The sequence below is a fragment of the Drosophila nasuta genome, chromosome 2R (genome assembly GCF_023558535.2).
Source record: "Drosophila nasuta strain 15112-1781.00 chromosome 2R, ASM2355853v1, whole genome shotgun sequence".
Taxonomy (NCBI): Eukaryota; Metazoa; Arthropoda; class Insecta; order Diptera; family Drosophilidae; genus Drosophila; species Drosophila nasuta.
The window spans coordinates 23,602,724-23,627,580 of record NC_083456.1 but is presented as its reverse complement, the minus strand read 5'-3'; the positions used below and the strand labels follow the sequence as shown (position 1 = coordinate 23,627,580).

General features: G+C 35.5%; 1 protein-coding gene across 1 annotated transcript; it reads right to left on the bottom strand.

Moving 5' to 3' along the window:
• Nucleotides 1-21,953: 21,953 nt before the first annotated feature.
• LOC132785160 (mitochondrial import receptor subunit TOM20 homolog B) lies at nucleotides 21,954-22,427 on the bottom strand. The gene has a single exon (XM_060791153.1). It carries the CDS (start codon nucleotides 22,425-22,427, stop codon nucleotides 21,954-21,956), a length of 474 nt encoding a protein of 157 aa, XP_060647136.1.
• Between the last annotated feature and the right edge of the window lie 2,430 nt (nucleotides 22,428-24,857).

Here is a 24,857-nt window from a genome sequence, read left to right as displayed (position 1 = left end):
AAATTGCCAACTATTTGATAAATGCGCAAATAAATTTCTTCTGACTGTGAGAGTCAGGCAGACTGTCGGAAAAGTTTCGCAAAAGTATCACACAATTACCCACATAGTTCAGGTAGTGAGTGAGACTTCAAGTTATGTTCATATTAAGTGCGTCTTACATACGGGAGAATATTTTGAAAGAAGCTAACGCTAAATTTCACACAAATGTGGTCAAATTGTTAAACGGAAATACTTATCTGCTTAACGGATCAGCGCATTAGTTTGAAAGTTTATCGGTTTTATGTATGCGTTGGATTTACTAATTTAATTTAAAGCAAAGACTGTCCTTGAAATCTAAATTTAAAATAGATCCAAATTTACTTTGTGGAGCAAAATAATTTCAATATTTGGGCAACGCAATTAAAACTTTAACGATTATATGTTTGCCTTTCCAAATTGATGCGCGCAAAACTTTTCGATTACCAAAAATTTCTTGGTCATGCTCTCTCTCTTGGCCTGAAATTGTTTTCGGCCATGGTCTGGCCAAAATAATAAGTGAATCTCGTTTTGCTTCAACGTTCGGTATTTGGTAAACATGAATACAAATATTGACTTGAAGTGAACCAATAAAATGCCAAAGAGGCAAGAGATACCAGCTGTTGGGTTCTTAGCTTAGGAACCGCCTTGGACTTTTGCTGGATGCTTTAAGACGCAACTTAATACAATGAAATCGTATCTTTCACTCTCTCTGGCTGGCGTGTAAGTCATTTTTGATAAATGAGCTTAATCAGCTGTAGTCAAGGCCATGAGAGTTGAGCAGTGTTTCAGGTGCGAGAGTTGCTTCGGGGCCCCTGTGTCGGCCTGACAAATGAAATTGTTGCCTGTCGTGCGGCTTAAAAGGACTTGTGTGTGTATTTTGTTTCGCTGTCGCCTCATCTCGTTGCAGTTGTGTGGTAGTTACATAAATGAAAAACTCAGCTGCCGGCGTAATTTCAGCATTTTCGCTATTGACGCGGTCGTAAGTGTCGTCGCTGGGCGGTTGGCAACTTGGCAACTTGGCATCTTGGCAACTGCCACTGAGTGGAATTGGCATTTTGTAGGTAAATTGAGTGACTGCTCACAGTAATACCACGGACTAGTCGAGGATTTCTCGAAGTGAATCTCTGAGCTCTTCCACTCACGTATGCAGCAAATCTCTTTAGATAAGTATGATAAGTACTCGTAATTGCATCAGTTCACACAGTTTCTCAAGAAACTCAAGGTGCTTAACGTAGTAAATATGATAATATTTCGTTCGAATTCTAGATGAGAAATGTTGGTGCTAAAAGTAAAAAGTCAGAAAATCTACAGTCGAGTAGGTTTATTTTTAATAAAAGCACAAAAGTAGAACATTTTCTTAAAATATACCAAATTAATATGTCAAAAATCAAATATATCGAAAGCTATATTTGGTATATTGATATAATATTATATTCAAAATATACCAACAAGTATATACCAACAAATAATTAAATATACAGAAGGGTATATTTAATATATTAATAATATGTAACATTAAAAATAGACCAAAAAGTATATACCAGCAAATATTCAACTATACCGAATGCTATATTCGGTCTATCGATGTAAAATTACATTCAAAATATACCAAATATATCATAAAGTACAAGTTTGGGGTCAGATATTAACAAGCTTAAATTTAAAAGCAAGAAACTATGTATCAAGTTCTGATGTAGCTGTGCAACAAGTTGAGTCTTAAGGTCGTTCACATTTGCCAGTTCTGTGTAATGGAGTATCCCAAAAGGATACTCGTCAAACAGCTGGCCAAATATATTGCTGGTAATACGCAAGAAAATTAGTTTCCTTTTACCCGGAAAACTTGTGCAACAGCCAATGTTAAACATTAATTTGACAGGCGCATAGAAAGAGAGAAAGCGAGCAAGCGAAAGTGAAATAAACTTGTTTTTGGGAGGATTTAATTAAGTATTGCTTGAGCTGAGATTTTCCTGAACCCAGAGCCAGCAATCGACCTTTTTCATATACTATACATACTACATATATTTGTACAATATGTGTGCGTGGTCGATGCTTTTTGGCTAATGACCTTGTTGACATTCCTAGACGCATTTGGGCAATATTTAGTTGTGAGCATTTGGTTTGTCACAGCTTAATGAATAGCCAGACAAGTGCCCCGAACTTATTAGTACAATTTTGAAAAGGGGTCGCTTGAAGGTTGCTTCGTGTTTCTTCAAATATAACTTGCCAACGACAGCTGCGTTTTTTTTTTTCGAAGAGGCATCCATTTTGAAGCATTATGTTCTCCACGGGTGGCCACAATATATTTGTTGGTAATTGCCGTAATTTGAGCCTCATAATCGTCAATGATATATGAGTTTCTTTCTGTTTAGTATTGCGTGTACCAATTTTAGCATAACTTGCATGTGTTTATTTAACAAAATAACCATTTATTTCATAACTGTAAAGAAATGTTTTCAACACATGGAATTCAAGTTGTGAACACTTGGCAGATTTTGAAATGCAAAATCAAATTATTGTTAACTCCATTTGCATCTCTTTGTGGCTGAATTGAAGTTTCAATCATACAATTCAAGCGAAATTGAAATGAATTCCCTTGAAGGCTGTTCGTTCATATCAATTTGCCAGATGTATTTGTCATTCTCATTTTGTTGGTTATTGACAAGTCTGAAGTGAAACTAATGCAAGTTGGACAAAGTGCTCGCTCGCTTGCTTCTTCGTTCGTTGACTCCGCCTGCCGCCGTTGCCATCCATGACTTTGGCTCATGCCTTTGAATCATTTGAGAAGATTAGTTGAAGACATTCGATGAAGTGCTTGATAGAAAAGGTTATTTGATTTAGCCTGTTATTTGAGAGAGTGCAAGCAGCTATCAAGTGGTCATAGAACTAGCATTAACCCGCATCAAACTGAGTTGTCTTTGCGCTTTCCGCTATCAGCGTGCCACATGACGTATGCGCAATGCGTATTTTGAGCCCTTGTGCATTGGCTCGTTTAATGGGCAAGCTTAACGCTACGCGGCGTTGTCTACGACGCTCGCTGTTGACAGCTGTCAGAGCCATTTTGAAAGTTATGCTTTTTTATGTTTCATCAAATCCCTGCCACATGTCGCATGCGGCTCTCAACCAAGAGAAAGATTATCAAGTTGTCAGTCTCAGGTCCTCAGTGCGTAGCATTGTCTGAGTTAATCTAACAATGCGGCACATCCCACAGCTGTTTCTTAAATTTAATTAAATATTTGGCTTTTTTTTTTGCAAAATCTAAAGTCTGGCAGACCAAGCTTAAGTTTGAGTTTGTGTTTGAGGGCGAAAACCAAAAGTATTTGCTATCTCTTTGTGGCGCTGTTGTTTGTGCACATTTTGTGCGCTTGTTAAACATTTTGCGCGCTTGGCTGCAACTGTCGCCCACTGCAATGTCCTTTGTGTCCCGATTTGTCATCCAGATACTCGCAAGGGCGTCGTACTACGCATAAATTTCTGTTTGTCCTTTTTGTCGAGTTTTTAACTAAAGCCCAGCCCTCAATCTCAGTCTTAGTCAAAATCTCAGTGCTGGCTTCTCTTTCCATGAGCTACATTTACCTTAATTGGTTTGAACTTCAAACCCAACTTTAGCACCTTAAAAAAGCACTGGCTGCTGGTCCACATGAGTTCCTCATCCTGCCAGCGAGTGCGCTCACAATGTCTAATATTAAAGACAAACAAAACGTGCAAAATTTTGAAAAAATTCTGTTACCTTTTAGTTTCCTTCATAACGAACGAGAATCAGTTGCATGCACAACCACATGACGTGAATGGTTTACATGTATGCGTTGAGTCGAAAATGTGCAGAAACGCTTATTTTTGTGACTGACTTAAAGTTACCCATTAATTTGCTTTAAAATTAAAGGAAATTTAAACAGAATATCAGCTTTAAATAGTTTGCATTTTAAATGATTTGCAATAATAGGTGAGAGAAAAAACTGTGTAGTCAAAAAACCTGTTTTCAATTCTAATTTATTCTATGTTCAACAATTGCAGTTGTAGTTCGCTTTTCATACGCTGCTGAAATTTGCTGCACGTAAAAACTGTCCGTTACAGTTCATGTTCATTTTAGGTGGCATAAAAGAAATACACAGATATGTTTTAGACAAGCCATAAAACGAGTAGGTTGCTAATCTTAAATTGTTCAACTTGCTGGTAAAACTATTTATTTATTCTTGACCATGATAACAGAATTAAATTTTGTTTTAGAAATGTAATTTATTTGCCATTCAAATGTAAATTTAAGTTTCGCTTTTGAAGGGGTTAAATCCAGGTCAAGTTATTTATGCTTAAACTAAGGAAAAGGCAATTAAATATATAAATGCATTTGACATGTATATATTTATTTACGAATTTGTAAAGTACTAGACTTAATTGCTATAAACATAATTTTATTTCAAGTTCAAATTCATTTGTATTGCAATTTTGCACCTCAAAGCATGCTACATATAATATTTTGTCTAAATATTTCATTCGTTTTAAATGCTCAAATTGCACTTCATACTTAATTGCCAAGATATGCTAACACATTAAAGTTTTAAAATCTCACACCGCATTGTTGAAACAATGTCAAATTTATTTGCGTCACGTCGAATGCGTATTTATAATTCTATTGTAATGGAATGTCCAATTTTAAATGAATATTTAATAGAAACAAAAGTAATGTAAATAAAATATAACAAAACAATGCAAAACAACAATGCAATTACCATGACAAAATCGAACTTGTCCGGCTTGCTGCGTACTATATTCTTGAGGCATTGGACAAGGCCAACAACATATAATGAGCACGTGCCGCTGGTTAGTCCATGGCTCAGACAACAGTAGCAGCGGGGTGCCGAAGATGGACTGATTGTGTAGATTGGGGAGGCATAAAATATTACACAAATCAAGTAAATAAACAAGGCATGCCTGACCAATGTCCAAACATTTGCACAGCCACTTTGCTACCTTTGCTCACCTTTTTCCAGTCAATTTGATTTTAAGAGCGGTCTCCGAACACATTATTTATTTATGAGTAGTTGGCCATGGCCGTTGCTCTTTTTTCAAGTGCTTATAGGTTAAACTCTCTCACTTTAAGCTTTATAAAATTGCAATTGATGAAATGTGGTTTTCAAATTTTCGTTGCCGTATGAAATTTCAAATGAAAGTGGATATTTTTATACACTTCAATTCAATTTTTGTTCATTTCTCTTGATAATAAAAAATAATTGATTAGCTTTCAAAGATGCACAGCTATTTTTGAGATTGCTTCGCATTGTCTTGTAGTTGGAGTTTTTGATTTAAAGCTTTACATTTCGCATCATTTTCCATTAGTTCAAAAACCCGTTTCACACATGTGGGTCAACGACGTTGTGTCGCATACAATGCAATTGCCTGAAAGACAATCAGAAGGAAAAACACTTTTCACAACTCTCGCGAGGACAATTTATCATGCCAGCCAGCGTATGATTTACAGTGCGTGTGACGTATACGCACCGATGTCCCTTAGCTGAACGAATATGATATGGTAGGAACGGGAGAGCAAAAAGTTGATATATAAGTATCATTTGCTTTAAATTGTATTTCCACTCCGTTAAAGTTCATTTTCATTTTATTAACTACTACACTTGATTTGCTCGCTATTTGCGTAAGTCTTGATTTTCGACAAATTTGTTAATTCACTGTAATTAAACATTTCTCTGCCTCTGTTTTTTGTCCCATTTCTGGGTTGGGTGGATAGCATTTATTGTGCTTTTGCCACCTGCTACGTAGACTACATTTGCACGCTTTGATTTAGGAATTGCTGCGCAATTTCGAGCATGCGTTGGCGTCAAAAAAATAAAAGTTGAAACGAGTGGTGAATGGTGGGAATGGTAAGCGAAATGTGAAGAATTTTTGCGCTCTTCTATTTGCAATTGGGACGTGCAGGCCATAAAAGAACGAAGGCGAATGAAGGCGTGACTGGGTTCTCTCGGTTAGCTGTCAAATCGACGTGGAGCATTAAACAAATAAGGAATTATTTAGTCCCCCCCCAATTCTAACTACCTCAGTAATTTCTGCAGCTCATCCCTTGTTTAACTAACTGTGCAAATGCTCGATTCTCCAGTTGAATCTCAATTAGGAGTTCTATGTTCCACGACACGTAGTCGGTTGTCGTGCAGTTTAGTTTCTCTGGACTAATTAAATCATACTTGATAACGCGCTTGCATAAATATTCGCAATGTTTTTCATTCAATTCCTGCATGAACTTATGCTAATTTTATGGTACTCCAGTTTCGTTTTGTATTTATGTAAATATCAGCGGAACGAAATTGCAGCGCAACGATATTCCATTTATTTATGATTGCGATAAGGTAAATGCGATAAATTCGTTGTTTCATTGTGCTTTAAAGTTTACAATTTGTGTGGTATCTTCAAGCAAATACTTAAGGGCTAAAGTTGCCTTAGCTGCGCTGTGAATGTTACTTTAATTAATCAGAGACTTCCGGCTTAATTATGTGAGTGTGACTTCCAAGCTGTTCATCAAATGTAATATTGCTGAGGATTATGCTTAGCTTAGAGTCGACTTGCCAAAGGCCTTTCTAGCATCATTCTAATTGTGCTGCTTAAGCTCAGCCAGGGAAGTGGAAAGAAAATATACATACATATTTACACGTAAGTCCTTTGTATTTCAGCAAACTGTTTGCTTACAATTTTGCACAAATTTCTCGTATTATCTGTGTGTGGGAGTTGGAGCACAAATTGTCAAGTTGTAATTACGTCCACGCATTTGACCTGCATATGCAGATGATTATTGATTGAAAATGAATGTCGTGTCCGTAGGGTGCTAAAGCTGCATGCTAATTAGCTCTATTACATTGAATAAACTAACTGTCTAAACTAATTGGCCTAATGTGAACTACAAGAGCTTGCAATGTTCCCAGCGATTCTATGACCTTTGCTATTTAGTATTTATTTTGTATTGCGTTTTATTTTGTGTTTTGTTTGGCAAATAATTCCAGCAGCGAATTGTCGATAGGTATCTTGACTTAAATAGACAAGGTCTCCATATCGCAAACGAACGAAAAATGTGAACGAATGGCAACATTAATGGGATCTAAAAATACATCAAAGCGAGCTAAACATGCTTATAATTTACATTTAAATGTTGCTGGTCTTGACGTCAATCGCAGATTTTTATCCTACGCTTTTCATCTTGTTGTTGCCGAAGCCAAGCTACTGTTGTTCATTTTCCCGAATTTCCCGAGCGCTAAATATAATTGGAATGTCAAGAAATTTGAAACTTTATTTTATTTTACTTTATTTTTTTTGTTAATATCCTGTCCCCTTTTTTAAGTGTAGTATAGCATATCAGCGAATTCTGGGAATATGTAATAAAATCCTATAAGGCAAACGAGTTTATGAGGTATTTGGAAGTCAAGTATTTCCAATTTGCATTCCCGAGCATTTATCTCGCGAAAATCGTGTTTGTCTTCAGCTAGATATTTGCTTTTTTTTTTTTTTGTTGAACTTTGTATGGCTTTCTGTTTTCTTATCAAATCAAATGTGGGCTTCATTCTTTAATACTCACTTGGGAACAATTTAATAAACGTTGAAATCTGTACGTCCCCAAAAAGCTGTTTGTCGATGTCGAAATTTCCATAACTTGTACTTTAAAAAAGAAATCTTTACGCCTTAATTAACTGAAGATTCAGTTGATAACGACCCTTGACATGGTCGTGCGGTTTTTCTTTTGGCCAACTCTTGTGTGTGCTGCACACTACTTGACACACAAAAAGAGACTTGGCCAAAGACTCTCGGGTACATCCCCCACAGTTGGTTGTGCGGCACCACGATGGTCATTTATCTTGCGTTTATGTTTTTGCACAACATTACCCGCTGTGTCAATAAATGTTTAGTATCGAAGTGAAAAAGTTAAAGAACGACTCTTTCTTGTTTTTTTTTTTGGTTCATTTGACTCTCCATTTCGCCGTTTCATCAATTTATCTCAGTTTCTGTGCTATCGATCTGGGAAGTGTTATTGTCTGTGTGGACACACTAAAGGTTGATCTGTTAAGTGTACCAACGCTTCGACTAAGGCTGAAATAAATTTGTTTCTATTTGCTTTTTGGCTGTAGCCTAAATCACTTGCCAGATTATAAGTGTGACGACATCACAGTGGCTAAAATCTGAGTAAATCTGAACTAAAAAACTACCACTTGTTTTGCATTCAATGAAATTGTTTAAGGTACTTAATGATTTCTAATTTATTTTACAGCAGTCAGCAAATATTTATATTTAACTTTAAATAATCTGTTGAATTGATTTTATGTATTGTTCAACTACATTTGATTTCACTGTAGCACACACTTGGGTTTTAGATACAAGCATCCTTGTCCTTTTCACATTGTGGCATTTCCTTGCAGTTGGCTAATTAAAATTGAAAGGCTTTCGTTTAGAAAACAACAATAGCAAGACAAGAACATCCATTTAGTTTTTAAGCCAGCAATGTGACAGAAATAACAGGTGGCCTTTGTTATTTTTAGCCTTTTGACTTCACTAATTAGACAACTGGCAAAACTTTCCTTGTTATTTCGTACTAAAAATGCAGCTTAGCATTTACCGAGTCTGTTAAGTTGCTGAAAAGGGTCTTAGTGTGTTTTTCTCTAACTAAATGTGTATCGAGTTGAATAATGTGCTCGTTAAGTTCGAGTTGATGCATACTCTAAGCATAGTATTGAGAAGGTAAAAGAAATATAACGAAGCAGATAATACTTGAAAAGGTAAAGTAGTAATTACTACTGAGTTCACTTCTTCAACTTCTACGGCTGGCCTTTTAGTGACTCTGTAAATTAATGAGGGTATTTAAACGTTCATCTACTCGGTTTCTATCACTTCTTGTTTACGTTTGTCTTTAGTGCAACAAGCTTAGCAGTTAACTTCTTTAATCAACTTGTGCATTAAATACGCGGAACCGAGTGAGAAAATCAACAAAGCCCCAGGCAATTTAATACTTTCATGCTTGGCTTTTTTCTCGGCGGTTTTCAAGCTTCATTTCCCTTGAGTGGAGAAAGGGGCAGCAACAACAAGCAAAAAAAAAAAAATAAAAACAAAAAAGTGTTTGCCGTGCGCAGACTGGAAAAATAAAAGGGTTTTCCTGCAGTTTGGGTTTTATTCCACCGCCATAATGAAATGTGTAACCCGAGCAATTTTACATAATTATGCCTGTAAAATTTCCATTTGACATCATGAATTGTAAATAAACAAAAGCGGCATCGATTAAAGAAGGGCAGAAAACTCTTAAGCTCCTGGGCTTAATTAAGACCAATAATTGCAAAAGTGTTGCAAACTGATGTCCAAAGGAGGCAATAAGAATTATAAATTTAAGATTTCAGCAGTTTTTGTCGTCTTTAAACATTTCAGTATTTATGCATTTGCACGTTTTACTAATGTTGTGTGCATTTTGATTTAAATCATGCTTGATTTAATTCTTATAAACAGCACAACATTTTTTTCTCCTCCATTTTCTTTATAATCAATTGGTGTGCCAACCCACGAGGGGCACATTCAAAGTGCGTGACAAATTTTTTATCAGCATGCAAAAATCTTGGCACGTTCCAATTGCGGTTGTCAGTGTCTTGTTCGTGGTCTCTTTTATATTTTTGCATACCCTTCACTTGAAAAATAATTGATCAAAGACAGAAAAACAGTATCGACTTATAGTCAATGTATTCTGTTTTTCATAATTTGTGCACTCTTTAAAAAGCTTAAAAAAAATTTTGTATAAGAGGCGTATACTCAATATTAAGTATACGACTCTCTAGGGTAACTGCTCACCAAGAATTTTCCTCTTATTTACGGGTTTTTATTCTGAATAGTGCAAGCCACAATCAAAAGTCTTCGATAAAGTTTATTATATACGATACGTATACGTAATATTTAGGAATTACTTGACTTATTGAGTATACGACTTTCCAGGGTAACTTTTAGTCAAGCATTTCTTTTATAATTTACACTTTTTTTCTTCAGAATTGTGCAAGCCACAATCAAGTGAATTGCTTGGTTTGCAATTCATCTTGCAGCTTGATGGCAAGTCACATGCCTGGCAGTATTCAATTAATGTCTATTAGAAAATTTCACAGCATTTCACTTGACATTTACCTCCCTTCCCCTTCTGGTCGCTTGTTTTTTGTGTGATAGACAAGAAGCAAAATATTTGGTCGACATGCGAGACTATGCTCTGGATGAATTTCAGTTGATGAACAACATGAGCCCGATTCATATCGTTCATTTTACGAGTCAGCCATCAAAAGGCGTGCAATTAAGCCGCTTACGCGTATGTGGCAAAGAAATAAAAGCAAAGGCCTTCATTTGACATGCCAAAACGTGTCTGCTTGCATTAATGTATGATTATGCCCAGGCTTAAGGGAACATATCGGGTATGCTGCGTTTGCAAATAGGTAATTAAGGGCAGAGATATTAGTTTGAATTCACAAAAATGTAGTCAACAAGCTATGAACAAATAAATTTATAGCTTTCAACTTTGTTTTGTTGTTGTTTGGTTCAACTTTGATTTTTAATTATACAATTTTCTTGTTTATATAATTTTATATTTTATTTTTTATTCATAATAAAAACGGGTATTTATAAGTCGATCCATTTAATCAATCATTCTTCCAATGTTTTTTGATGCGGCTTACAGTCTGCGCCTGTTTTCGTTTGATTCTGCCTCCTGCTAAGCTCGCAATTTGTCAAATAAAGTTTACGACTTCACAGGCGGAGCATTTAAATTACCAAAAGAAAGAACGAGAAAATGAAAGAAATATCGGAGGGCACAACACACAAATTGCGTGTCAAACAAAACCTTTCGCCTTTTGTTTGCTTCTACTTGAGGTAATATGTGAGATGTGAGAAATGACGTGCGTAGAAAGTTGCTCAGTTCAGCTTTTGAATGTGAAGCATTTTAAATGCTTAATTTATGTTGTAAGGGGCCCATCATAAAATGTATAACCCAAAGTATGTCAGACAAGCAAAGGGGGCAACACACAAATTAAATTATGTCGACTTTACAAGCGATTTGATGGGCACTTTGACTGGAGACTGGAGCAACTCTGTGGCTTCAGCTGACGCCCACATACGTAGTACTACTTTTCCCATATACACACGTATAATTTTCCTTTTTCCTTAACTTTACCATTTGTTCTCTTTTTTTTAAATACGTTCAAGGTTGCGCTCTTTTATTGGAAAGGGCTGTAGGGCTGGCTGTTGTGGTTTGCTACCAGCAGGCACGGCAATTGAGGTAAAGTTGTAAACTTTGAGCATTTATTAAAATTAATATTGAACATGAAATATGACCAAAAGTGATGACGACCTTTAATAGCAGAACTTTCATAGCGGAAAATAAAAATAGCAAAAGGCGAAAAGTAAGGTGTGCCTCACTTAGTCTGTAATAAATAGTTAACCTGTCTTTACTACAACAATTTGTTGGAAAAACTAACATAATAATAGTTAATGCTCAATGGATAGACTCTACCTACACTACATTATTCTATTATTAGCAGGTTTAGTTGCTGGTTGAACAACTTGCCAGCTGGCCACACTCAATTTCACGGAACGTGACTCAATCTTAGCTGTCGACTATGCCAACTAACAACCATGTGTTTCAGTCACGTTTGCCACATAAATTTGCATAGAGTCAACAACATACACTTTAACAGACCTATTTATATATATATATTGCCTGGAACTCTCTCACCTCTCAGCATACTTATATTTAAACACTACTCAAATGATGTCTAGGCCGCGTGATGATAGCCTAATTGCCAAGCAGCCAAGTAGCTTTAGCAGAAATTAGTCGAAACACACACACAGCTGGGATCCGCTGGTCGCTGGCCAACAGAAAGAGCATTGGTAATGACAGAAAGCGCTTTGGACGCGTTTACACGGGGTAAACATTGAAATTATCCTGTCTACTACTTTATGTTTGGCATTAACAAAGTTTTCGAAGTTCGCTCCCCAAGCACTGCAGCGACTAGTACTCAAAGAACTTTTCAGATAAAAAGTACACAATGTGAAAATGTTGTTGGTCAACACACACACACACATAGGGAGAGTTTTCTGACCAGTTTGTGGTTAGCTTCATTTAAATAAATGTACCCCCAAAAGACCGGCAAATGCCCGCAGGCATCAAATGATTTAAAGTTCGCCATGCTTTAAAATGTTTCGCTTTTGTGTGCCATTTGAAAATAGTTTGAAAAATACTCGTTTCTCGTGTGTTACAATTGAAGCGCAAATATGCGAAAACTCTCGAACGCGTTCAACGGAATGTGTTATATTGCATTTCGATTTCAATTTCGATTTCGTGCAAATGATTTCCACACTTCTTTGCCAACGCACTCAACATATGTTTGTACTCAACGACAACACAAGGCCAAAACCCAAAGCTAAGCACAAGCAATCAATTTTTGATAGAAATAGGTTAGAATACCTAGCGTATGCGAGACAGTTGCGACATATTGGCATCACAGTTTATATTTTATGACTTCAACTTGAGTATAGTTTGTATTCTGATCAATTGAGTGCACCTTAAGGTACTAAGTTCCAAAAAAGGTTATTGAAAATTGGATTAAGGCTAACCGAAGTGCAGCTAAGAAAAATAAGTTTGAATACCCTTGTTAAATATTTCCCATAAATATTTTCTATACATTCACAACATTGCAGTATTATTCTTAAAATATACTAAATTAATATACTAATAAATACTAAAGTATACCAAGGGCTATATTGGGTATATATATTATTTTTAAAATATACTAATTCAATATACCAAATTTACTATAGTATAACCAGGGCTATATTTGGTATAATATATATTATTATTAAAATATAGAAATTTAATATATTTAGAAAATACTAAAGTTTACCGAAGACTATATTTAGTATACAGAAATACTTTCATATTCAAATTTACCGATGGACATGGCTATATCATCTCGGCTATTCACGCTGATCAAGAATATATATCCATTATGAGTTCGGAGATGACTACCCTATAATATCCTTTTACCCTATAGGCAGTGGGTGTAAACAATTTGTTGTATTCTTTTTAATTGAAATTAATTTGCTTAGCGCTCTTTCAATTACCTTTGACTCGATCTTAATACAAACATTCTTTTCGTTAACCACTTTAAAAGTAATTTTCTAGTATGTTGTCGGCTTTGTCATCGGAAACTCAATTTCCTAAGTTGAAGGACCATTAAATCCGAACGTAAACTTGTCCAATAATGCGCTGCAACGTGTGGAAATTGCATTCTCCGAATAGTTAAGATACAACAAAAGTTGAGCTCACATTTAAGCCCATGTCTTTTCAATTAATGTTCTTTCAAGTTTATGACCAACTTTCTAACAACAACAACCACAGCAACAGCTGCGTATGGGCCATAAAAACTTGTAAGCTGCAAATAAAAATTCAGTTTTGCTGCCAAATCCCATCATAGATATAAAAAGAACAAAACAAAAAAAAAATAACTAAATAAGCAAACTTAATTTCACAGATATATAAAATTTTGGCTCCGACAGAACATTAAAAAAGTTGACATTTCATTGTGGCAATTGTTGTAATAAATATTAAATCAACATTATGTGCGGCCCATAAATTTCTGTTGGCGAAACGGCGAGCATAAAACAAAAACCTCAAACGAAAAACAGAAAATGTTCTTTTTCGTTTTCGGTAATAATACGTATACGCCACGTGGGGGCCTTTTTACATGTACATTGAGCAGCGCGACGACGTTTTAATATCCCTTTCTTAAACATTTATTCAGGCGCCACAGTTGACCCGCTTTCGTTCGGCATGTGGCATGTGCCACTTGCAAAAATACATAATAATATTTCGGAGCCGTCTTTTCACCTGACATTGAATGGACACTCATTCTGCATGAGCGGCCCCGACAAATATATAAATAATAAATATCACAGTCATGACTGTGAAATGTGCTGCAGTCGTGCTTGGTGCTGCTGCTGCATGTGCTTAATTAAAACTGTTTGAACTGCCAACGAACAAAGAGATGAAACAAACAGTGAAAAAACATTGACTTCAATGTTTACTCAACTTTTGCTAATTCTCTCGTCCATTCCTAATTCAGTTTGCATATGGCCAATGGGGATTGCGAGCATGCATTGAACCTTTTTTCAATGGCTCTCTAATCAGTTGCTTTTAATTGTTGCTCGATTGATTTCCGGTCGATAACTTTTAAGCTTTTCCCATGTGTGGAAACCGGATTAGTAATTTATTAAAGTTCATTAAAAATTAGGTTTTGTTTTCCCATTCTCGTGTTCGATGCAAGTTTAAAATCTGCTCTTGACATGTAAAATGTTTACAACGTTTTGGCATGCATATTTTTCAGTTTGATCAGACATTCCGACAACATTTCGTGGAGCAGTTGTCAACATATCGATGGACTGTCGAGAATGCATGAAACAAATATTCAAACACGCATATCAAAAAATCAATTTTGTGCTTTTCAATTAAATGTCAGTTAGTCAGCATCAACTCTGATATGAATACCAAAAAAAATACAGAGCAGAACTTGTCATTTATAATTTGATTTCTTGTTTCTCTCAATTAAGTAATGGATGCCAATCAATCACTAAAAACCGAAACATATAGTCAACAAATTGAATTCGTTTTTGTAAATGGCAATTTGCAATCCAAAAGAATAACATATGAGTTATTTCAACTTTTTTCACAAATTCGATGTTCAAATATTTCTAGGAAATATTCCAATTTATATTCTTTTGCATGATTGAGCTGAAAGTATTGACTGAAAATTTTCCGCAATTTGTTGCCCAAATCGCACTTAATCAATTACCTAAACGGCTTATTCAATAAAAAAAAAATTAAGAACAAGTCAGAATTGTAATAAATAATTTATGGCTGCTTAAATTTTTAAATCGAATTCAATTTGGGCCAATAAAGTACAGAGCTTTTAAGTAGCCCGCGAATGCCGTCCGACAGGCCATTTGAATCGTAAAAATTTAAATGAACTGTTACAACTAATAAATTTTAATATCCAAAAGACTGACAGGCGCCTGTGGTAATGTTTTTTTGTTGTGCTGCAATCGCTGACAGTTCATAAATATTTATGAGCCGAGGAATCAGAGAAAGAGAGAGAGAGACAAACATTGTTGACTGATTTTAGATGTGCCTATCATATTACATTATTATTTGTTATCTTGTTTATTAAGATATTTAGAATTTGTTTTCAGCATCATATTTATTTACATTTTAAATTTATGCATGGAACATTCCACAAACTCCTATTACACATTGTTGTTTGGCCAGAAGAAATTGTATATTTGTACACATCTACCATCGCTTCCATTTGTTGTTCAGATTCAATGAACCGTAAGCGAAGACGTCTTCCATATGTAAATGCCTGTAATGTTGGCTCTGTGGCAGAGTCCTAGATAATAGACTTTGAGACATAAACCGTTGCTGGCCTTGAAACTTTCTTAAAATGCAAATTGGAAAACAAACGCGTTTTGTTATTATTTTGATTAAACTTTCTGACATAGAAATTATTGTGCTTTTACATTTCGTTTTTATTCATGACTGGAGCACAATACTTTGAATTATGATGCAATATAGATCAGATAAAAATGACATTGACAGCATATTGATTTGAATTAACATATGTGTGTATATATATTATGTATTATATTTATCGAATATAGCTGAAATCGATTCTAAAAGTGAAATACGAATCTAACAATACGGTTTTTTATTTTCGCATTTTTCTTTTCGTCTGCGTTGCTAAACAATCACCGTACAATCGCATTTACATACTCCGTTCAACTAAAAATAAATGTAATTTTTATGCAGAACCCTATCGATTTCAGTACATTTGGATTACGAGTATTTGTGTTTACATTTTCTTTACTCTTGCTTGTGGCCAAGTGCTGCACTCGATTCAATGGCGAAATTCTGTTTGCCGCCACACATAACTATGTTTATTCTCAGTCTTTCTTTGACCGCAGGAAGCAAGACTCCTCAACTCTCGCTCTCTCTCTCTCTCTCTATCATGGTAAGCAACTTGTCAGCCACAGACGCACGCAGACAAAAGTAAAATAAAAACCTCAGCAACATGCCAGGAGATAGCTCACATGCCATTAATCTTTAGCGACCCGCTGGCAAGTCTTGTTAGCCTTCTGTGCTTCTTTGCTCTCTCGTGTGCGAGTGCCACTTGCCCCAAGGTGCGTCGTAGCTGTCATCCGAGACGCATCGAAAACAAATTCCAATTCACTGTTTGTTTATTTGTAGTAGAACCAGGAATTCTAAGATGGTATATGCATTATTCGGGTCAGCTTCTAGACAAAGACATTTACTCGCGGAAGTTTAAGGAAATATTATAATAAAGTTTAAGGTGTGCTTTAAAATTAGACTTCTACGTTTGAGAGTTGAACTTGAAGAAAATATTATAAAAATATCTATTATTTAAAAGTCATCACTTAAATGTATTTTTCTATAATATATCGTGGTGATTTAAATATGAATTTGAATACTCCCTTTGTTTGTTGCGTTAGGTCTAAAAAACAAGAAGGAAATAAAAGAAACATCCTATTTAGAAGCAAGCTTTAAAATTTTGATTTATAATTGAAATAGTCTATATTATTATTAAGTGCTGTCCTCAACATTAATTTGAATACTCTGTTTGATTTATGCGCTTTGATGCGCATAAAAGGGAACAGGAAATAAAGAAAATATCTTATTTAAAGGTACGCTTCATTAATTCGATTTCAAATAGAAATTTTCATTCATAATTTTTTGTTCTGGCTTAAAAAATAATTTTGAGTACTCCGATTGTTTGCTATGCTTTGACTGCTAGGCGTAAAAAAACGAAATATTCATTCGATGTCTAATATAAATTTTATATAATAATTTTTCGTGCTTGCCTGAAAATTAATTTGAATACTCCTTTTTTTTGCTGCACTTTGACTGCTAGGCGTAAAAAAGAAAAAGGAAACAAAGAAAGAAAAGTAAATTTAAAAGCAAGTATTAAAATTTGATTTGTAATACATAAATATTCTATATTATTATTTCGTGCTGGCCTTAAAATTAATTTGAATACTCATTTTGTTTGTCTCGCTTTGGCTGGTAGCCATAAAAAATTGCGTTGCTTTAAATTTGTCATACTTATTCTTTTGGTACCCCGCTGATACTTGAGTTGGCTCTCAATTGATATGCCTGTCACAGACTTGAAAATCGAGTACAAAATGGTTTTACTTGCAGCTGTTGTCGAACCTACTATGAAAACTTTGCTGCAATATGAAAATAAGCGGGGTTGGAGCGGGCCTTATGACGCAAATCCTTTGAGGACATACTGAACATGCAAACAATTTTTGAATCGACTCCGGGACGCTCAGTTCTTTTTACATGGAGAAAGTGCGCCAACAGCAAAAGACGGCAAAATGGAAAGACCATTGCTGACAGACAGAGCGAGAGAGAGAGACAGAAAAAGAGAACGCCGCGAGAGAGGCAAAAGCAAATGTAGACACGAGCACAACACAAACAGACGGACACACTCACAATCACGCACACTCACACAGACACAAACACACGCAGTCTGTTGTAAAGAAGCTGAGGAATATAAGTCGACAAGCGCATTTCCTTTTCAAAACTTTGCAGACTACTGCCCCACAATGCAACTGCTTTGCAATGTACTGCTATTTTTCTTTGTTGCAACTTTGAGGTAGGTATTAAATATATACTATATACTGCATATAGTATGTATGTTTGTGTGAGTTTACTTTTTGCTTGGCTCACTTGAAATTAAAGTCGTAAAACTTGGTTTGCAGTAAGCTGTTTTTTATTAAGACCAAATGGTAATGCCAGACTTCCGATTTGGGGGGAAAACAGCCAAGCAATTGGCACTTGTTTGCATTTGAGCTACTCAAAAGCTAAATTCATTTAAATAACATTTATATTCTCCCCCAGCTAAGATTATTGCAGCTTCAGCTCTTGACTTGCAATTGAAATGATTTTAGTTACGTCTTAAGACGAGTAGATGCTACAACAAATTGGTTATAAATCCATTCGGAAAATATGAAAATGCTTAAGGACAAGGAAAGCTGCAGTCGAGTATGCTCGACTGTGAGATATTCGCCACCCACGAATAAATGAAAACAGTGCGATACCACAAAATACTAAAAATATACCCAATTCTATATTTGGTATATCGAATTGGTACTACATTGAGTGCAAAATATATCAGATTGTTAGCCAAAGCAAGTAAGACTCCATTGAAATACTAGCTTTTCTGCATACAAAAGTAAATAGCTTATAAAATTTTTATCTGATCGCAAACCAATTTCCAGGAATTCTAAATACTGTAGTTATTATTATATGCATCGTCCTTTTAACTTCAAAATTATGCTTGCTATTCTATTTTTGTTAATTTGCTGGGGCGGAATTGGACGTGGCGTGTATAAAATGATACTCAAGAGTGTTATATATAACTTTATTCAATGTTATTTCCAGTTCAACCAAAGTAAAAAATTTGTAGAAAAAATGCTGTCGTTAAAATGTTAATAAACCCGATCAATATTGTGTTTAAAATTTCACTTAAGCAAACTGGCCGCAAATTTAATTAAATATCCGTATTAAAAGCATTATTTCGAATATGAACCTCTCGATTTACCCTTTTCCAAAGTGTTTTTTTTGCTCCTGGCGATTCTCACAGTTTTATGGCACAACATCTCGACGCCTTTTTTTCAGGTTATTACACTTCATATCCATGGGGGTCACACAAAAACGCAAAATGTAGACGGACATGTAAAAAAAAAAACACAAAATATACACGTATTTTGTAGAGGAGTTTCACTGACTTTTCACTTCAGAGCGAACAAACATAAAAATGTAATTCAAAACAGCTGAGGGAACAAATTGTGAAACGTGCGAAAAACTGGTACAAAAAAAAAAAAGATGAAATAAAACTTGGCACACACACAAAATACAGACAGAAAGAGAGAAACAGAGGAAAAGATACTACCACATTTGCAATGTGGGAAATAAATGCTTGTGCAGAGCGAAATGTTGGCAGAGTTTTGTTACAGCCTTTTCGTTGGTTTGGAGGCCCAACTACAACAACAATGCGAAAGGGTAAGTGCAAGTGCCAAAAGAGCAAACTTTTTTTATATTTTATTTTATTTTCGTTTCCAATTTGTTTTTGCTTTTGCTCGTCTGTTGTAATTGTTTATTACATTTTGTGTTTATTCAACTAGATGTGCGTTACGGCTTGAGCCTGTTAAAACACATATGTTTCCTCACTTTTTTTGGGAGGATGTTTTTAACGTAAGAGTTTTAAATTAATTTACTGTGAGTGCTACAAATATGTTTACACAGTTTTTGCTCTGAATAAATATTTGCATTAATCCCAGAAAAAAGTAGTATTATCAGCGAAGCTGTTGTTCTCTTTTTGGTAGAACCACTATTTATTTGTATTTTATTCATAAAATATCAATTCTAGCTGATACTTGGAGTTTTTATTTAAGTTGCATATTTAACACAAAACTGATATATTATTTTAAAGAATGGTATATTAAGAAGCATTGTTAAATGTGTTAACAGTGGTCTTTTAAAGAGCTATTTTACTTTTGTTTTCTGAGAAGACTCATTCGATAAGTCAATGTGAAGTGCGCATCAAGCAAACAGCATCATTTCGTGCACATTCAGATGGCAAAAGGACATTTCTCTTAATGACCTTAGCTTGGCTAACAAAGTTAGATTGCCTGGCCAAAGGGAATAGAATGTCAGATGTCTAATTAATATATATATATATATATATAATATGAGTGTGCCAGCAACCAGCTGCTATTGTCTTGTTGTCTGCTGACAAAGTTACGGCTGTCAGGACAACAAGGATATCAAATAATTTTTCATTAAATTAGATCACTTTTTGTTGTCGTGCAGATTGCGAACATTCTAATGGAACTGTGTGTGTTTTCGGCTGTGAGTTGCCTGTAGCTCAATTTGGAAATTAGTCTGGCGCCTTCGAAACTGCACCCTCTTGTCGCCCCTCGCCTCTGACATCGCAGCGCCGCCCACTCAATGTCGTTTGTTGTCCCGTAATTGCAGGACAATGGAAGGCGAAACAAAGGGCGCATTATATAATTACATGCACGTGCATTTTGCTGTAAATGAAGTTTTGCAGACAAGTTGGCGATATATTTTCAATTCAATAGACCTTCGCGCGAAAGTCGTGCCAAAAAAAAAAGTGTGAAATTTCTTGGAAAAAATCCTTGAACCTTGAACGTTGCCAAAATAACTGGATAAGAAAAATCTCTCGAAGAAATCAAAGAAAATTTGCATTTGAAATCTGCGGGTCAGGCATGCTAACAATGCTTAACCGCAACTTTTAAACAGATTAACGACCTTTCCACTGCATTCGCAGTCAAGTGGACCGACCCCTCGTCAAGCAAGATACCGACGAGGACGTGTCAGCTTGGCAGCTTGGAACTTGGGGTTAATACACTGGCCGCATGTTTCTTTAATGGTCAACATGACAGGCTCAAATAGCAAGCCAATGCCAATGGCCGACAGACGAGGCTTTGCATAAAAAACACTTTAAATTGTGGTTAGGAGAATGTTTGTAGGTCGTGTTAGAGGTCACATACACACACACACACTCACTCGCACACACAAACTAGGCGATGGCAATGACAAATGTCCAAATGCGGGTGCCAATTTATGCACACAAACAATGGGAAGAAACCGACTCGATATGGTCGAACACCCCCAGCTCTTAGCTCCCCAGTGAGCAGTTTATTTGCCTGGCTCAGTGTAAGACATACTATTTATGCAGTTCTTGGTAAATGGCCAGGACAACACACACACACATAGACACACACATTTTGCACGTATGAGCAGTCAACCCGAGCAAATCGAAAACAGAAACAAGGCCAATGATAGGCCGGCTGCAGACAATGCAAAATGTGCCTTGTAACCCAAAACACTAGGAATTGAAATGTGTGCGAAAATCGCTAAACAATCGAGGCTAATGCTGCCAAGTGGAAATACAGCCAAACAAAACAGCTGCATACCAAGTTATGCTAGTAAGGCAATTGATTTTAACTTAACTAAAATCTGAACACTGCTGGTTCATAAATTTAATACAGACAAATTTCAAGAGTTATTTGTGTAGAGCACATAAAGCTGGCATAAAATATGCTAATTCCGGAAAAATAATTGCAAAATGCTTCAACTTCAAGCTGCGAGTGAAACGTACAGAATGTCCGACATTGTAATTAATGTCGTTAATTTCAAAGTTTGCTGATACTTGTTGGCAAAAGAAATGCAAAAGTATGTGATGGGGCAAGAAGTTCAAATGCTACAACAAGGACATTGATACGATATTCTTCTCGTTTATCATTCACACAGCTACAGCAAACGTAACAACAGCAATTATCGCGTAAAACTTTTTACATTCTTTTTTTGTGCTCTGTAGCGAATTTGCTGTGAGATCAACACACACAACTACATACAAAGAGTCAAGTTTTTGTTATATGCGCTGAAAAGTATGCTACAAAATTTGCTTGAAATTTATAGAGATAGCTTCATAAATGAAAACAGGAATAAATTTAATTATCATCTGAATTCTTAATATGTACAACTTTAATCTTTCAATAAATTTTAAATTGCCTGTGTATTTCTATGTTCTGGACAAGTTTTGAGCTCTGTGTGTTAAAAAGTATGCTACAAATTTTGACTGAAACTTAAACTTAAAGTTAAATAAGCAGTTTCCCACCCAAATGAAAACACAAGAATAAATTGAATCTACATCGTCTGCATTCCTAATATATGTACGTATAACTTCAATCTTGCAACAAATTGTAATTCGCCTATAATTGAACAGTGTCTGTGTATTGCTGTATATTGGTTTATGAGATTGGATCTTTTCAAATTACTCCACACTACCGTCATCCACAACAAGAGAAGGCACAATGCCTTCGTTCATACTTTGCGACCGCTGTGCATTCATATTATACGCATTCAATTTGTACACCAGCAATGTGAACACCTCCTCGGGCAATGTGTTTTGCAGCACACTGAGCAACTTGCCCGGTTTGCTGCAAACGACAATTGCATTCATCAAATGTTCAGCGGCACGTTCGTAATTGCCGTCGGTAATTAGCATTTCACTTTTTTGGATTTCCTGCATGAAATAGCTCTCGATGGATTTGGCGTCCGTTAAGTCTGGTATGCCACTTGAGCCACTTGATTTGCGATGGCGGCGACGTCGCTCATAAATATTCTTCTTGTAATCCGGATGCCCGCGACGCTTCTTATCAAAATAGACACAATAACCAACGAATGCGGCACTGGCCAAGCCAGCTAGTATGCCAAAAGATGTTTTGTTTACAAGAACTCCAATCATTTTAAAAATAAATAAATTTGTTTATGTTTTTGTTTAGCGAAATATGTTTGTGGGTTGGAAAAATCCTGGAATGTTTTATGTAGTTTTGTTATTTTTTTTTTTTTGTAGAGTAAATGAAAACAAGTGAGAAATATGAATAATGTCGAAAAGTCTACTTCGTTATTGTAAAAATACCAAATTTCATAAAAAAAATATGAAATGCAATTGCATTTAAATTGCATTTAAATAAATCCAAATTCGAGCTTGTTCAGTTCCCACATTTGAATACGTCTCACAAACATTTGAATGCGATAATATATCTGCAAATTTATTCGTATCATTGTTCAATGCCTGCCTATCAATTCGCTTGGCATATGCGTATTCCAATTTTGATTTAGTGGCCATCGCAATTACCCGCTCTTCTCTTCTCTTCTCTTCTGATTTGTCCTGTCAAAGCAGTTCGTGTGCACTCAGCTCTACTCTTTATATACATATCTCCCTATCTCGATGTGGTTATTTTTTTTGATTTCCTGTATAGTCTGTAAATACGAGAAGTTGCCAAAAAATATCAGCAATCAAATGCTGTGCTACGCATGTGAATTGTAGATGGAAATTTCAGACGAATATCATGCATATTTCGGAGCTAAGCTTGTGGGTTTGACAGTGACATGACATTTGCAACCATACACACAAAAAGGAGAGTAATTTCGGTTGAATATTTATAGAATTACATTTGTATATTTTATTACCTACTACGATGGACCTACATCAAACTGTGCTGGCCTCCCAGTCAAGATATGCTGCTGGCAAATTGACACCAATTATACGAGGCATGTAAATTCAGCTGGAAAATTAACTTGGAATGCAACGCAATGCCATTAGATGGACTCCGCAGGACATCTCTAATTCTAATCAACTATTTACATATGTGCTAATGAAATTAAAAATGGAAATTCGGATTTTCGTTACATACTTTTGTAATTGCATTACGTATTAATGATTTACTTATTTTGCATGTTGCTTTGATTGTGAACAAGTTAGAAAACTGTAAAATATTTTGAAAAATTAAAATGAAAAATTAAAATATATCATATACCTTAAATAATATTTTATACAAATGATATATTTGTATAAATATACTACTGCATGCAAAACATATCATAGAGTGCTATATGATATGCTTGAATTAACTTCTAAAATTTTTAACCGATAGCAGAAATGCTTATGCATACACCAAAAATCGTAACTCTATCTTTGAAACTATCCTTCTTATTTCAAAATAAATACATTAAGCTGTTATAAAAGTATTTTTCAATTCTAAACGAGTAGGCATTAAACACTGCTATTTTAATGTTTACAGCTGTATATAATTACGTAGTTAAGCCATCATTCGAATTTATTTATAAAATGCTCATCAGTAAATTGTATAATTAAAATCTTAATCACTCAGTTCAATTGAATATGCATTATAAATAATCTTAAGAGCAGTTTATTTTTGGACCATTTACTTTGATTTAAGCTTTAAATCCCCCTCTAAGTAAAGGCATTGTTTTCATTTAGCGAATCTCTTTATTAATAGTTGTCATTTCTTGGAAATCCGAATTGTTAGTCGTGAATGAATCGAACAAGGCTTTAATTCGTGCAACGATACCGAATTACTAAACTTGCCAATTAGTTAGACAGTGTTGAGCGGTAAGTGAAGTGAAAGCTCTTTGTGCAATAGTAGCACAATTCTACGAAGCCACAGAGACAAATACATTATGTAGCATATGTAGTATGTTTAGCATGTCATTGGGGAATTGATTGCCATTTAATGCGGTTCGCACTTTGACTGTGGGGCAAACACCATCATCATTCCTGGAATACAACTTCGAGTTATGGCATTCAACAAGCAACGTCTGTAGCTTATGGCAACGCGTGACAAGGACCAAGATATCATATGGATGATAGCCAGGCCAAGACACAGCACATAAGGGATGCGCCTTTCAAGCGGTATTTGAAGGCTTTTGCTGCCATGGCAATGACCTGAAGTTAAAGAGCTCTATGCGACTTGACAGCGCAATAGAAACCGCTAAACGAATATCATCTTATTATGCAAATTGTTATTTTATGCTTTCATTCCATTTCAACTAAATGGCATTTCAATTGTAAAGGGACGGGGAGGGGGAGGAGTGAAGAAACAACCGACATTCCCAATATGCTTATGCTTTGCTCTCATTGCCCCCATTGCGCTCTGTGTGAATACCCATAAAATCCTATTACGCTAAATGTGTTGTAGGCTACGCAGAAAAACGGCAGAAAAGAATAACAACAGTATAAGGCAAAGAGCAAACAGTAAATAGGGTTTATCGCCAAGTTAACGCAACAAGCAATTTGTGCGCATTAATATTGCGGAGATGGGGCACAAAATGCTGCAAATGCTGGAAGAGCCTTCAACTTCAACTGTCGTGT